This window comes from Lithobates pipiens, unplaced genomic scaffold (genome assembly GCF_037356315.1).
Source record: "Lithobates pipiens isolate NorthernLeopardFrog02 unplaced genomic scaffold, aLitPip1_a1.2 Scaffold_25, whole genome shotgun sequence".
NCBI lineage: Eukaryota > Metazoa > Chordata > Amphibia > Anura > Ranidae > Lithobates > Lithobates pipiens.
The window spans coordinates 17,439,729-17,456,613 of NW_027507787.1; the positions used below are offsets into that span (position 1 = coordinate 17,439,729).

The 16,885-nt window shown below is 39.1% G+C and overlaps 1 protein-coding gene across 4 annotated transcripts in view; it reads left to right on the forward strand.

Annotated features, from left to right (window-relative positions):
• The window catches only part of SGMS1 (sphingomyelin synthase 1), a 442,300-nt gene extending 425,666 nt beyond the window's left edge, over positions 1-16,634 (forward strand). For all 4 annotated transcript variants that reach the window (XM_077454148.1, XM_077454149.1, XM_077454151.1 and 1 more), the window contains 3 exons: positions 2,203-2,356; positions 4,722-4,888; positions 14,631-16,634. In XM_077454148.1, the coding sequence (XP_077310274.1) occupies positions 2,203-2,356; positions 4,722-4,888; positions 14,631-14,807 (498 nt within the window). In that variant the 3' untranslated portion in view covers positions 14,808-16,634. The remainder of the gene's footprint in view (positions 1-2,202; positions 2,357-4,721; positions 4,889-14,630) is intronic.
• Positions 16,635-16,885: the final 251 nt, after the last annotated feature.

Consider the following 16,885-nt stretch of genomic DNA (forward strand, 5'->3'; position numbering starts at 1 on the left):
TTCTTCTTCTTCTTCTTCTTCTTCTTCTTTCTTCTTCTTCTTCTCCTTCTTCTTCTTCTTCTTCTTCTTCTTCTTCTTCTTCTTCTTCTTCTTCTTTCTTCTTCTTTCTTCTTCTTCTTTCTTCTTCTTCTTTCTTCTTCTTCTTTCTTCTTCTTCTTTCTTCTTCTTCTTCTTCTTCTTCTTCCTTCTTCTTTCTTCTTCTTCTTCTTCCTTCTTCTTCTTCCTTCTTTCTTCTTCTTCTTCTTTCTTCTTTCTTCTTTCTTCTTTCTTCTTTCTTCTTTCTTCTTTCTTCTTCTTCTTTCTTCTTTCTCTTCTTCTTCTTTCTTCTTCTTCTTTCTTCTTTCACTCTTCTCCTTCTTTCACTCTTCTCCTTCTTTCACTCTTCTCCTTCTTTCACTCTTCTCCTTCTTTCACTCTTCTCCTTCTTTCACTCTTCTCCTTCTTTCACTCTTCTTCCTCCCTTTTTCTCCTTATTCACTCTTCTTCCTCCCTTTTTCTCCTTATTTCACTCTTCTTCCTCCCTTTTTCTCCTTATTTCACTCTTCTTCCTCCCTTTCTCTCTTCTGCGTAGTTTAAAATAAGTAAGCATAACAGGAGCAAAGAAAACATGGTCTGTTAATAGGCAACGTGAAATACAGAAGTTTTTTCCATTGACCTTTCTTTGGGCATTCATAAAAAAAAAAGCCACAGTGAAATCCTCCTTCAGTAATATCAGTTTGGCACACCTGTTCTGTCCTAAATCTAGATATTCCCTTAAAGTGGAGGGCCACCCTGAAAAAAAAAAAAATACATAAAAAATTTGAAAAAAATCAGAAAAAAAAAAGAAAAAACTTTTTAACTTACCAGAAATACCTGTTGCTAGGCACATCGGCCTAATCTGCCTCTTCCTCCTCCGCGGAGATCTTCTGTCTTCTCTCCTCCATGCCGCGTCTTCTGGGTAATGGGTCGCGCTGTGTTCTGGGAACTGTGTGTCCCAGAACACAGCGCTCCCCATTCACAAAGCGCTGCGTGACTCGCGCATGGGCAGTAGGAAACGGGCAGTGAAGCCTCAAGGCTCCACTGCCTGTTTCCCTTAGCTAAAATGGTGGCGCGGAGGACGGGTCAGCCTCGGGCGGCCGTCATCGCGGGCGTCCTGGACAGGTAAGTGTGCTTATTAAAAGTCAGCAGCTACAGTGTTTGCAGCTGCTGACTTTTACATTTTTTTTTTTTAAAACCGGCCCTCCTCTTTAAAGTGGATGTAGACCCACTCTCATCCTTTCTAAACGACTGCAATATTGGTTATCTAGAAGGATATACATGCTTCCTGCATGTATACTTATCTGTCAAATGTCTCCCCTCTGTCTGCTATGAGACCCGAAAAACTGCCGATTTTGTGGGCGGGTCTGTTTTCCAGGGCTCAGTGGGCGAAGTCGTGATATCAGTAGACTCCCCGCCTACCTCTACACTCTCCATATCAACATGCATTTTCTCCTGTGTATTTCTTACACTGAACTTCTGCTATGATCTCTAACATCCAGTCAAAACCCAGAAAAGTCCCCACATGACTTCAGCATGCCAAATCATGCTGAGCTGTGGAACATCCAAAACTTGCAGAGATGCTGAAGAAAAGAGTGGGAGGGAATTAAAAAATAATACACGATTTAGGTTAGTGCACGAGATATGTAAATCCCCTGTCATTCACCACAAGGGGGAAGAAGGGACAGAGATTTTACGTTTTATTTCACTGAAAAAAAGATATGAGGATTGCTCAGAGCTGGATTAATTCTTTGTGGCAAGACTGGGCGCAGATGATCTGAAATCCCATACTTTATATTGTGACATACCCAAAAAAAAAGGGGGGGGGGGGTTTAAATCCACTTTAATTTTAAAAAATATTAAAATTGTCAGAACTGGCCTCAGAGCTCCATAATGCATGAATTTGATTGTGGGTTCTTTACAGCAACTTTAAAATTTAGCGCTGTAATTTTTACTCATTTAATAGGAAACATTTAAAATGCATTGTTAGTGACTACAATTTGTTTTAAAAACAGATTTATTATTGCTACTTATTTATTTTGGGGCTTAGCACTCTAGGACTAGAATCTAGAATTTTAGGACAGTTTGAGTAGTTTGAATAATATCGTAGACATATCCCTTTTTGACATTTACATTTGTATGTTCTGTAAACTAAAAAAAAAAAAAAACGTTTCTTGTTTGTTACAGATTTTTGGTAACTGGGAAGCCCAGTCCCGGAGGATAATGAAGTTGATTGCAGGAGGAGGACTGTCAATTACAGGAGCTCACACTATGTGTGGGGACTATCTGTACAGTGGTCACACAGTCATGTTAACACTGACATATATGTTTATTAAAGAGTGTAAGTATTTCTAATGTCTTACTCAAGTTGCAACATAGGCAGATTTTTATCTGACCTCAAAGATCAAAATATACTCTCACACCCCTCCAATGCACACAGCTAAACGGTATTTTTAACAAGGTTATGCAAGAACCTAGTATAAGTTACTTTATACTTGCATACAGTTGGAAGAATCATAGTCTTAACTATTGCACTATGGTCCTGCTTCCTAAACGCTATTGGATTTGGTTTCAAGTCCTGCAAGCGGTTTCCTTTTCTTATTCAGGACTATTACATTGTTGTAGTGGCGTGTTATAGGTCTTGATTTCATTAATATTGCAACCAGCTAAAGTGCTAGGGCGACCATCTAATCTAAACGAAGACTTTGTTGTTTAGGGGATACAGGGCAGATCACCCATCACTGGTTATTGACCACTTCACCTCTATTTTTTGCGATACGGTACGGTGTTATTTCAACTAACAATTGCTTGGTCATGAAATGCTGTACACAAAATTTATGTCCTTTTCCCCGCAAATAGAACTTTCTTGTGGTGGGATTTGATCATCTAAAAAAAAAATCGAATTTCTTCATCGATTTAGGCCAATATGTATTCTGCTACGTGTTTTTGAAAGAAAAAAAACAATAAGCGAGTATTGATTGGTTTGCGCAAATGTTGTTATAGCTTCTACAAACTATGGGATATTTTTACGGAATTTTTATTTATTTATTTTCTTACTAGTAATGGCGATCAGTGACTTCGCTGGACAAATCGCATACGAAGTGACACTTTTTGGGGACCAGTGACACTAATACAGTGATCAGTGCTAAAAAATATGCACTGTCACTGTACTAATGACACTGACAGGGAAGTGGTTAACGGAGGCGATCAAAGCGTTAAATGTGTCTCTAGGGAGTGCTTTCTGACTGTGTAGGGGGTGCTTTAACCATGGGAAGACCAAGATCCATGTTTCTGCTTAGCAGAAACGCAAGATCTGTCTTCCCTTGTCACAGAACGGCGATCTGCCTTGTTTACATAGGCAGACTGCAGTTCTGCCTCTCTCGGGAAAGATCAGCGGGTCCCAGACGACCTCGGGTATGCTGAACCCGCTGATTGGCCCCTGCTGTGTCTGCAGACCCGGAAGTGCGACATCACGTGTACGGGTACGTGATTTCACACAGGAGAGTTGCCGCCCCACAGTACATGTACGGGGGTGGTCAGCATGTGGGTTAAATTGCTGATCGGGTAACTATTCACTGTAGACATCATTATGCAGTGATACTTTAACTGATGGGTGTTCTGAAGCACTGAGCCTTCCTACACGAGTGCCACTTAACCACTTTCAGACCGGACCATTTTGCTGGTCAAAGACCAGACCACTTTTTGCGATTCGGCACTGCGTCGCTTTAACTGACAATTGCGCGGTCGTGCGACGTGGCTCCCAAACAAAATTGACGTCCTTTTTTTCCCACAAATAGAGCTTTCTTTTGGTGGTATTTGATCACCCCTGCGGTTTTTATTTTTTGCGCTATAAACAAAAATAGAGCGTCAATTTTGAAAAAAACGCATTATTTTTTACTTTTTGTTATAATAAATATCCCCCAAAAATATATAAAAAAAACATTTTTTTCCCTCAGTTTAGGCTGATACGTATTCTTCTACATATTTTTGGTAAAAAAAAATCGCAATAAGCGATTACTGATTGGTTTGCGCAAAAGTTATAGCGTTTACAAAATAGGGATAGTTTTATAGCATTTTTATAAATTTTTTATTATTTTTTTTTTTTACTAGTAATGGCGGCGATCAGCGATTTTTATTGTGACTGCGACATTGTGGGGGACCCATCGGACATTTTTGACACATTTTTGGGACCATTGTCATTTATACAGTAATCACTGCTATTTAAATGCAGTGATTCCTGTGTAAATGACACTGGCAGTGAAGGGGTTAACCAGTGGGTGGCAGTGTAGGGGTTAAGTGTTCCTAGGGGTGTGTTACTAACTGTGGGGGGGGTTGGGCTTTCATTTAGCATCACTAGTTGCTAGGCAGAATGAAGAAATGCTGTTTACACGGCATTTCCTCCATTCAGCCGTCCCGTGAGACGATCGCGGGGATGCCCGCGGCGATCGAGTCCGCGGGTCCCGCGACCGCACTCACGGGGGTCCCGACCGGCGCGGCATTGAATATTGGACGTACCTGTACGCCAATATGCCTGCCCGTGCCATTCTGTCGACGTACATCGTCGTGCGCTGGTCGGGAACCGGTTAATCTATTATTCTGTAACAACAGGAGCCTTTATTTCTTTAATTATAAAAAAAAAAAAAATTTTTTTATTTGTAAATAAAAAAAAATTATATGTATTTTTTTTTCTTTTTCCTTTTTAACAGATTCATCTCGGCGCCTCTGGTGGTATCACTGGATCTGCTGGTTTCTCAGCGTTGTCGGGATCTTCTGTATTCTTTTGGCACATGACCACTATACTGTGGATGTTGTTGTTGCTTATTACATCACTTCCAGGTGTTTCTGGTGGTATCACACTATGGCCAACCAACAGGTAAGCTGCAGTGTTTTTGCATAAACATTATTATAAATGGCAGGAAGATCTGCATTACCATCTGGAGCCTCTGGAATTATATAAACTTTCGAAAGTATCTGCATATGCTCTTGCAAAAAGTCCAGCGGTTTGCAGATGTGTATTAGGAACAAAAAACTAATGTGATTTGTTGCTATGAGCTTCCCACTGTTCCTTTTGCACCAACAATACTGCTTGGCTGTATTGAACAAGAAATGCAATAAAGCAGAACTAAACCTAAAAGCAAAAATGTCATATATTGCGGCCGATGAATCATTTGTCACGGTGGCTGCATTCATTTTTCTTTTTCAAGCTTTTACTCCTTTATTTTCACCTAGTGATCGATGAGTAACAGGCCTACCGTGGCTACATTCACTCCTCCACTGCGTCTGTCAGGCAACATAGCCACCATTGGGCAGAAGCATTGTCAATGGAGAGGATGGTGTTGAATGGACTAATAGACTTGGGTGGACTTTACATTTATAAATAACTTTGTAATGCCCAACCCTAGCTAACACTTTTTTAAACCATTTACATAGTTTTCTTTTTGTTTTGAGGTAAGATGAGTAAAAGCTGCCTATTGTAAGCACCCTGTCAGTGTTAAATGGTTTATCTCAACCCTCTAACTGCCACTTTTTCTAGATTGTTTGGACTGTTAAAGGAAGTTAACAAAATAACAGATTTAACCACTTCAGCTCTTCTGGAAGATTTACCCCTTTCATGGCCATTTTTTGCAATAGGGCACTGTTACTTTAACTGACAATTGTGTTGTTTTGCGACACTGTACTCAAACGTATGTCCTTCCCCCCCCCCCCCCCCAGAAACAGATCTTTCTTTTGGTGGTTTTTGATCATCTCTGCGTTTATTTTTTGCACTATAAAGAAAAAGAACGTCAGACAATTAAGAAAAAAAGTTTTTTACTTCTGCTCTAAAACATATTAAATAAAAAAAAAATGTAAAATCAAATGTCTTCATCAATATAGGCCAAAACGTATTCTGCTACATATTTTTGATTAAAAAAAATCCCAATAAGTGTATATTGATTGGTTTGCGCAAAAGTTATAGTGTCTACAAACTATGGGATATAATTATGGAATTTCTTTTTTTTTTTCTTACTAGTAATCAGCGACTTGTAGTGGAACTGCAATATTGTGGTGGACATTCTGACATTAACTGACACTTTTTTTTGTGAATCAGTGACACGAATACAGTGATCAGTGCTAAAAATATGCACTGTCGCAGTACTAAGCACTGGTACTGGCTGGGAAGGGGTTAACATCAGGAGTGATCCAAGGGTGCTTAGCTGGCGTTTCAGTGTAGTGGGGAGGTGCTTTTACAAGTGGAAGGCATGGATCAGTGTTTCTGCTTCACAGGAACACAGGATCCATGTTTTCTATACTGGCAGAAAGGCAATCTGCCTTGTTTACGTAGGCAGATCGCTATTTTGCCTGTGTACAAAACGATCAGCAGGTGCCGACGGACATCGGGTCTGCTGGATCCACTGATGCGCTCCCGCTGTGTAGATTTAAAGTGGGAGCAAGCTGCCGGTGGCGTGCACTAATGCCCGATACCCGGACGTGTCGGATGATGTGTGTATATGTATGTATGTATGTATGTGTGTGTGTGTGTATATATAGATATGTATATGTATGTGTGTGTGTATGTATATGTATATGTATATATATATATATATATATATATATATATATATATATATATATATATATATATATATATATATATATATATATATATATATATATATAAATTTCCTTATAAATTTTATTAACGTTAGTTAGCCTTTATAATTTAATCTTCCCATGACTTGACAATTGTAATAATTCTATCAGGAAACTCATATCAGTTGGTAAACCATGCAAAAAAGTACATACGTACCCAAAAGGCTGTGTAGACCCATCATTAAAAGGCATCAATAAATATTAGGTCAAGTACAGCTCTCTGGGTAATTATTTTAACGATGCACCTGAATTTGCATGAAAAAGATGTGGAAATTTTCTTGGATGTATATGCATATAGTATACCTGAATAGGACATATATACCCCTAAAGGAACAGGTTTGCAAGAGAAAGCCAAGAAGATGCCATCCATAGGATTGGAACGATCTCTCTGAGATTATGGACTTGGTGAAGATGAATTTGAAGATACTAGATTAAGTACATTGCACAGATAACTTATCCCCCCATACAAGAAAAGCCTTGGATGCATTAAAAATGCGAATATGGTTATAAAACCGAATGATAAAAAGGGTAATGTTGTCTTGCAGTCTGAGACCCAATATAGACATAAAATTTATAGGCAACTTAAATCTGTACATTTTGTAAACAGAAAAGAGGACTTGTTCCCCAGCGTAGTGAAGAATTTGAATAGGCGTCTCAAATGGGGCTCTTGAAGGGGCACAAAACAAGAGTATGAATACTTAAAAGTAGATACATACACAATACCCACATTCTATATCCTACCTAAGGTGCATAAGAATAAACCGGTACCACCAGGGCGCTCGATAATTTTGGGTATGGGAAGTCCCACAGACTGAGTGGGTTAAAAAATAATATAAAATAATGACAACGCATTGTGAAACATTTGAGATCATATGCAAGAACACAGGAGATATTCTATGGAAATTGGAAATTGCTATAGAAGATTGGTGCTTAGTGGGCTTAGATGGGGAGTCTCTGTACATATCCATGGCACAATCTGTGGTTACACGTGAGAATTATTTGGATTGGTGGTTCAAAGGTTTTGGTAGCCATAATGAATTCATTATATGTTTTATTCGATTTCATTTTATGCAACCGGTATTTTCTGTTTTGAGGGTTACCAGAAATCGGGCATTGTGATAGGGGCATGTTTGCATTTGGGCTGGTGGGAGAAATTGGTGATCTACCAGTCTAGCGGGTTCGGTGAGCATTTTGCACTTTAGCTACAATTTTGTAAGTTGCGTAATAATGTAAGAAAATTTATTTATAAAGAGCATTTAACATTAAAGTGAATCTTTAGTCATAAAAGAATTCCTGATGAATCACTTCTGGCTGGCCGCTTTTGCAGGTGTAGCTATGGAAAGCATAAGTGCCTATATTATTTAAAATCCAGTAATCCCTGCTCTGCACATGCTCAGTTTTCTATTCTCATCACTGTGCCTTAAATCAGAGCCTCTAGAGGCCGATCAGCTGACGGCTTTAGAATTTACTGTTGATGAAGTGGGTAGAAACAACAGGAATTACACACATTGTGCCAAGGGAACACAGATTGGGGAGAGCAAAAAGAAAAGCAGGAGAGGTGACAGGACAAACTCTGCTGTCAGGGAGAAACAAAATAGTTACATTTACAAAGATGGTTTCTTCTCTTCTCCCGGATAGTCTCTCCTTTTTCTCCCTCATCACAACCTGTGAACTTCAGCACTGTAAAGCTTCTGCTGCCAGCATTCCCCTTCAGCTGAGCCAAGACACATCAAGGCTGGAAATGCAAACTTATTTGCCGAAAGTGACATATAGTTTTTGAGACCAGGGAGAGGGGGAGAGTTTCCAAGAAGTGACTGCACTGGTCTTCAACAAAATGGCAGCCTCAAGAAGAAACCAGAACAATGCTAGAGGCAATCTTCAGCACACACCAATTTAATAGTCTAATAATGTTGAATGTATGTTCTTTTGTTAAAGAACTAAGAACATTAAAGTGAAACTAAAGTGTTTTTTTATTTTTTTAAAATAACAAACATGTTATACTTACCTGCTCTGTGTAATGGATTTGCACAGAGCAGCCAAGATCCTCCTCTTCTCGGGTTCCCTCGTTGGCACTCCTGGCCCCTCCTGAGCTGAGCTGCAGCTCTGTGTATCCATTGAGACGCATAGCTGCGGCTAGGCCCTACCCCCCCCCCCCCTCCCCTCATTGGTTCACTGAGTTTGACTGCAGCGGGGTGCCAATCAGGACAGTGTCCCGTGCAATATCGCTGGATCGAGATGGGCTCAGGTAAGTATTAGGGGGGCTGCTGCACACTAAAGGATTTTTATCTTAATGCATAGAAAAAAAGAACCTTCTGCCTTTACAACCACTTTAATTGTTATTAAACAGTTATGGGTAAAGTTCCACTTTAATAAAAGAGGACATTTGAGAGTGTGGTAGTTCCCCATATTCTTTCTTATTTTGATATTATTTATTGGGTAGATGCACCCCACTTATATTAGCAGTTTGTCTTTGGGGATGTGGCAAAAGCTTTTTAAGTGGTGTGATTAACCGGTTCCGACTGGCTCACGCAGATACTGCAGCAGAATGGCTCTCCTGGGCGAAACCCCATACGGGTACATCCTTCCCCTTTTCGGCCACCAGAGGGAGTGCACACTCGCTGCACAGTGGGGGACCCGATGCGCGTGGCCAGCGATCACACCCAAATCCCTATGTTGTCAGAGAAGAGGCAACATGTTGTTTGTTCCTAGTAAGTAGAAACCGCGATCTGTCTCCTCTCTTACTCAGTCATATCCCCCCTACAGTTAGAACACACTGAGGGAACACGCATTTAAACCCTTGATCGCACCCTAGTGTTAACCCCTTCCCTGCCAGTGACATTTACACAGTAATCAGTGCATTTTTATAATACTGATCGCTGTATAATTGTCAGTGGTCCCAAAAATGTATCAATTGTCCGATCTGTCCGTCGCAATATCGAATACCGCTAAAAATTGCAGATCACCGCCATTGCTATTAAAAAAAAAAAAAAAATGCCTTAAAAATGCCATAAATCTTTCCCATAGTTTGTAGGCACTATAACTTTTGTGCAAACCAATCAATATACGCTTATTGCAATTTTTTTTTTTTGCGTAGAAAATAAAAATTGCAGAGGTAATCGAATACCACCAAAAGAAAGCTTTTGACAAGGTTATATAAGGATTTATTATAGGTTACTTTGTAATCGCACACAGTTTGTAGATTTTTGTAGTTTTTTTTTGTTTTATCTCTTTCCTACTAAACACAATTGGATTGGGCTGCAGGTCTTTATTCAGGACTATTGAGTTGTAGCAGTTGGTGGCATGGTATATGTTATGATTTTGTACATGATGTAAACTACCGTATTTATCGGCATATATATCACGCACAGGCGGATAACATGCACCTTCATTTTAGGAGGGACGTTTCAGAAAAAACATTTTTTTAAATAAAGAACTTTGAGGCAAAATAAGGGTCGGTGCCCATCAATGCAGCCTGATCAATGCCCATATGCAGCCTCACCATTGCCATGAATTCAGCCTGATCAATGCCCATCTGCAGCCTCACCTCATATTTCTGCTGCCTCGGGACAGGGAGAGGGGTGGGACGAGCACTGCCAGATTACATACAGCGAGAATCTTTTTTTTTTTTTCTTTTTTTTACTCCTCCTATTATGGCCTCTTTAATACGAAGTCCCGCCTCCTGGACCAGCTTCTATGATAGACAGAACACTGATCCAATGCCGGCCCAGGAGACGGGACTTCCTATTAACCACTTCGCATCCAGGCCAATTCTAACATTTCTCTCCTACATGTAAAATTCATATTTTTTTTGCTAGAAAATTACATAGAATCCCCAAACATTATATATGTTTTTTTTTAGCAAAGACCCTAAAGAATACAATGGCGGTTGTTACAACTTTTTATCTCGCACAGTATTTGCGCAGCAATTTTTCGAATGCGTTTTTTTCAGACATGCTTAAAAAAAAAAAACAGGAAAGTTAGCCCAATTTTTTTGCATAATGTGATAGATGAAGATACGCTGAGTAAATAGATACCCAACATGTCACGCTTCAAAATTGCACACGCTCGTGGAATGGCGCCAAACTTTGGTATTTAAAAAATCCCCATAGGCGACGCTTTAAATTTTTTTACTGGTTACATGTTTTGCGTTACAGAGGAGGTCTAGTGCTAGAATTATTGCTCTCGCTCTAATGTTCGATACCTCACGTGTGGTTTGCACACAGTTTTCATATGTGGGTGGGACTTACGTATGCGTTCGCTTCTGCGTACGAGCTCACGGGGACAGGGGCGCTTTAATTTTTATTTTTTATTGTTAATTTTACTTTTATTTTTTTAGATTGACACTTAAAAAAAATTGATTACTTTTATTCCTATTACAAGGAATGTAAACATCCCTTGTAATAGGAATATGGCATGACAGGTCCTCTTTACAGTGAGATATGGGGTCAATAAGACCCCATGTCTCACCTCTAGGCTGGGAAGCCTAAAATAAAAATAAACGATCCTGGCTTCCTAGCCAAATCGGCGCCGTTATTTTGAATGCAAAGGCCGGTCGTGACGTCATAACATCGCGCCCGGCCTCCGAACGATCATAGAGACTCCGGGAACGATCTGGTCCGCCGGAAATCTCTTTGGTATTATCTGGGGGCTGGCGGATCCTGTGACCGGCTCACCGATGGAAGAGGTGAGTCGGTAGAAGCACTGGAGGGCGGCAGGAGGGGGGGCGTCCCCTCTCGTAAGAACGATCAAGCGGCGGAACAGCCGCTATGATCGTTCTTATGGTGTAGGGAATCGCCGGGTGAAAACGCCGATATCTGAATGATGTCTGTGGCCTCAGGCATCATTCAGATATAACCGCCGAAAGCCAAGGCCGTCCCTGGATGTCCTACCGGCGCGAAGTGGTTAAAGAGGCCTATTGAGTAAACAGGAGATTCTCGTATGTAATCTGATGGCGCTCATCCCGCCCTCCTCCCTGTTCCCTTCTAGGCAGCGTATAACACGCACATACTATTTGCACCCGATTTTCAGGGCCCTGCTCATGAGTGCTTACAATCTTAAAAAGAAGGGTCATATAATAGAAAAGGTAATAACTGTTAGGGATGGGAGAAGGTGAGGACTAAGATTATTATTGCATTGGGTTTCCTATGACATAACACATTTAGCAATTTTGAGTGACCCTACTTACCTTATTGAGAAATTGTTTTCTAGAATGCAGCAGTTAAATGGGTAAACCCATTCTGTAACAGCAGTAGGAATCTTCATGGAGCTGGATACTTTTCATATGCCTGAAAAATCTAAACGTTCCCAAACACTGGAGCATTCCATCTAGTCATTACACAAATACTTTTAACCTTTAGGTTAAAACAAGTTTTTGTTGCATACATTTGCAGATTCATGTGACGCTACACTGCTACTTTTCAAGTCACCTTTGCAGAGTATGGTCCCGAACTATAAACTATCTTGGCTTCCAAACTGGGACATTCAACCACTTCAGCCCCGGAAGATTTGGCTGCAGAATGACCGGGCCATTTTTTGTGATATGGCACTGCATTCCTTTAACTGACAATTGCACGGTCGTGCGACGTTGCACCCAAACAAAATTGACGTCCTTTTTTTCCCACAAATAGAGCTTTCTTTTGGTGGTATTTGATCGCCTCTGTGGTTTTTATTTTTTGTGCTATAAAGAAAAAAAAAGCGACAATTTTGAAAAAAACTCCATATTTTGTAACCTTTTCTTTAATAAATATTCCCTTTTTTTTTTTTTTTTTTTTTTTTTTTTTTAAAGCACATTTTTTATCAATTTAGGCCGATATTTATTCTACATATTTTTTGTAAAAAAAAAATTGCAATAAGTGTATATTTATTGGTTTGCCAAAAGTTATTGCATCTACAAAATAGGGGATAGATTTATAGCATTTTTATTATTATTTATATTTTTTTTACTAGTAATGGCAGTGATCTGTGATTTTTTATTTATTTATTTTTTTAAATCATCACTGCGATGTTATGGCAGACATATTTTTAGGACCATTGGCATTTATACAGCAATCAAATGCTCTGATTATTGTATAAATGTTACTGACAGGGGAGGGGTTAACACGAGGGGTCGATCAAGGGATTAACTATGTTTCCTGGGAGGTGATTATAACTGATGGGGGAGATGACTGAGGAATCATGGTTCCTAGCTAATACCCTGTTTCCCCTAAAATAAGACCTAGTGTGATTGTCGGTGATAGCTGCAATAAAAGCCCTACCCCCCAAATAAGCCCTAGTTAAAAGTCCTTGTAGGTCTTCTTTTCAGGGAAGGACTTATTTTTGAGGAAACAGAGTAGGGCTTATTTGGGTGGTAGGGCTTATATTGCAGCCATCACCGACAATAACGCTAGGTCTTATTTTTAGGGGAAACCGGGTAGGAACACACAATCAGTCACTCCTGGAAGTGTGTGTTTACACACACTCGTACCTGTTCTGTATCTTCTGCTCACGATCGCTCGTGGCCGGCGTTCATCGTGACTGTCGGCCATGAGCATCAGCACCCCCTGCTGTGCAGCGGGCACACGCTTGCTATCTCGATCCCGCAAGCCGACATATAGTTACAACGGTTCACAGGATCGTGCCGACCTGCCACGTTATGACGGTGGCTGATTGGCCATCGGTTAATATAGCATTGGATAAATTGAGGGCAGACTTGCCTTGGTGGAAGCCCTATTCTTCTAACTACGACAGTACCAGATTTAAAGCGGTTCTAAAGGCTTAAGGCATTTTACCTTGATGCATTTTATTCACGGACTCCTGCTGCTGTCAGTCAGTCGGTGAGCCAATGAGGAGAGTGAGCGGGGGTGAGGCCGAGTCATGCTGTGTGTTTGAATGGACACACAACTTGAGGCTTGCTATTGAGGGCCTTGGCAGGGAGAAGGAGCCAAGACTGCCAATGGGGAAGCCAAAAAAGAAGAGGCTCTGTATGGTTTTGTGCAAAACCATTGCACAGAACAGGTAAGTATAACTTAAATTCTTTCCTTTTAGATTCACTTTAAGGGCCCTTTCACATGTATACATTTTTCCTGCAGTTTTACGTTAAAAGAAAAATGTTTCCCTTTTAAATCCTATGGGACTTATCACACCACTACGTTACAGGTGCAGTTTTGCAAAGTCCTGCATGCTGCATCTTTGCATTTTTTTAAAATGCAGCTTCCAAGTAAAATGATTGGAAAGCAGGGTAAAACGCACCGCAGTTTGTGTTTTTGGTGCATTTTTGAGTCACATGTCCATTTTTCACAGGTGCAGGCAACCCAGAAAATGCACCAGAAATGCAGAGATGTGAACGGCTTGACAGCAGAGAGTTTTTATGTCCACTCCCTCCTATGTTCTTAAAAGATTGCCATACACTATGCAATCTGATTGTATATTGTGTATTTAGTGTGAAGGGTGATCACTGATTGATTGCATCTCATTTAAAAAATGTGCACCTGGGAGTGTGAGGGTGGATGATGCAGGATGTGTCCTAATGAGATCAGCTTCCTGTGTCATGATCTCTAGTCTGTCAGGAAAAAATACATTACTAATAGATATGTCTGGATTCATGGATGAGCACAAGAAAAGTATGCGACTATAGATTTAATAGAAAGCGTTGATATTTTTGCAAAAAAGTACATGAATGCTTTGTTGGTGCCTAGTGGAGCTAGAATTTAGAAGAAGAAAAATTGTACAAAGGTGAACTTACCCTTTAAGCACAGGCTCATGTCTGACCATTCAGAAAAAATGGCATTAATCACTACCCTCGGGACACACTCCTGCAACCAGTTTTTTTTTGTCCAGGTACATACAATATTGTCAATGCCAAAAGATCTTCATTTGCAACCTGTTTATGGGGTGTTGTTGGAGCCTGTTACCTATCATGTGGGTATCCATAATTGTATTTTCGATAAATATTTGAGAAAAAAATGATGCAGTCCATATATAATTGTATTTTTTGCAATGTTTTACAGGTGCTGAAAGATGCTTCCCCATCAAACCTTCTTTCAAGGGTGTGGTGGTACAGACCTTTCCAGTACTTTGAGAGGAATGTTCATGGTGTTGTGCCCCGTTCCTATCATTGGCCCATTCCTTGGCATTGGTTTCATTCTAGGCAAGTGAAGTACAGTAAACTGGTCAATGTGGCATAACCACAATATGCTGGCAGTGGACTAAGAAGCTCACTGAAGTGCTCAGAACTCTAAGATGTTGCCATAAATGCAAACACCAACACCCTTCTGTATGTTAAGTTACCTTGACCTTTTTCAGTTACCTGGTCAACACTGTGATAATTTTTTCTCCAAAGGACCCATGTTGGAAGTACATGAGAACCAAGAATTTTACTTATCATGCACTGTACAGATTCCTGCACATGTGGGAAGTACATTATCCATAGCCATGCTTGTTTGTATATGAAGAAACACTGAACAATAGAACACTCGAGATTTTATAATCTACATTTGTCTTTTCCAGTCATGCCTGGGAATAAACAATTATTTTCTTGGGAAAACAATTTCATACCACTTACCCTAAATACTGGGCTCTAAGCCATTTTCTAACCAGTGTCTCTATGAAGGCTTTGTTGTACCTGAACAAATGTATGCTGCAGTCCCACATAATGGGAGGTATACCGGCACTGGTTGAAGGTGATATTTGTTCTTTTTTAATTATATTTTAACTGTCTCCTTATTTGAGCATTTCAACTCTTACCAAAATTTGATTTGATTTCAATTTTTTTTTTTATATATATACTTAAAAGTATTTTTCCAGTGCTGTGGGACTGCAGCTGTGTATTTTGCAGACTTTCTGTTGCACCAATGCTCTACATTAAAAATGATACACAGAGAAAGGTTTAGTAAATATGATTTTGTAAAAGAATCTTTAGCAACCGTGTCAAAAAATATTAATTACACTCTGTTGTAAAGTGATTTTTCTAAGTATTTCCTACCTTTATTTTTCAAACTAATGTTGATAAAGATATCATATAAAGATTTTTACATGTCAGAGAGAAGATCTAATAGGGAGAGAGATTTGTAAATGTTTCTAGTGCCTTCCTTGTCTTGAATGTATGGTTAGTAGGCAGTCTTAATAAATTTTAATTTTAAAGTATTCCATAACACACTTGAAGATGATAAAAGTATATAGATATATAATATATGGAAATGTTATGACATATTTTTGGCATTCACGTTTCGAAGACACTTTAACTCAGATTTTCTTTGTTTAGTTTCACCATAAACAAAAATTGAATGTTTGACGCAAGTTATAAGTTACGTATGTTCAGTTTTTTTCTGCTTTTTTTTTTTTATTATTATTATTTTAATTTTTTTTTTTTAAACATAAAAAAAACAGCAACTATTCCTTAGCAGTTACAGATGTTCATTATCCCTTGTTGAATCCCATTGTAGTTTAATACCTTGCCATGCATATATTTGACACTCCTGATAGTCGGATTCTGTTTTATTTGTGCTGAAAACATTTGTTATGGTATTTTCGCACTAACCATATTTAAGATGAAAAGTATTTGATCATATGATTGCCAATGTACAGGATATAGTAGTTTTTTTAAGAATGAATAAATATATCTATAACTGATATATATTCGCATATATATATCTGTTCTGTATTTTCTGTATAGCAGATCTTTCTTTTGTGTTTTTTTTTTTTTTCCCTTTTGTGTATTCACAAGGTGATGTTTGTACTTTAAAGAGAACTATTGGTGATTTGACAATAAAAAGGTTACAAAAACCTAAAAAGCAAATAGAATACACTTGAATTGTGTTTGTGCTTGTTATCTTAGCCTTACCTAATGCTAGGCAGTATGGATCTGAAATGTCTATTTATGGTGTCTATTGTTAATGACTTAATATAAAAAAAACCTTTAATGTTTCCAGTTTTCTTTTTCACCTTTTTACCATTTTAGTTTTCACTATTTTTTCCCTTGTTTCCAAAGCTGTTAATTAAAATATATTTATTTATATCATGGTTGTGTTGTATTCAATGTACTTGCTCTATTTATGGACAGCAAATCAATTGCTGTATAATAAATCCGAATCTGCACTGAAACCATCCTGTGTGTAGGAGATTCTACAGGTAAGTGTGGTTCAATGTTAAGTTTAAAGTGATTGTAAAGCAAAGCTTTATTTAAAAAAACAAAAAACAAACATGTCATACTTGCCTCCACTGTGCAGCTCGTTTTGCACAGAGTGGCCCTGAACACCGTCTTCTG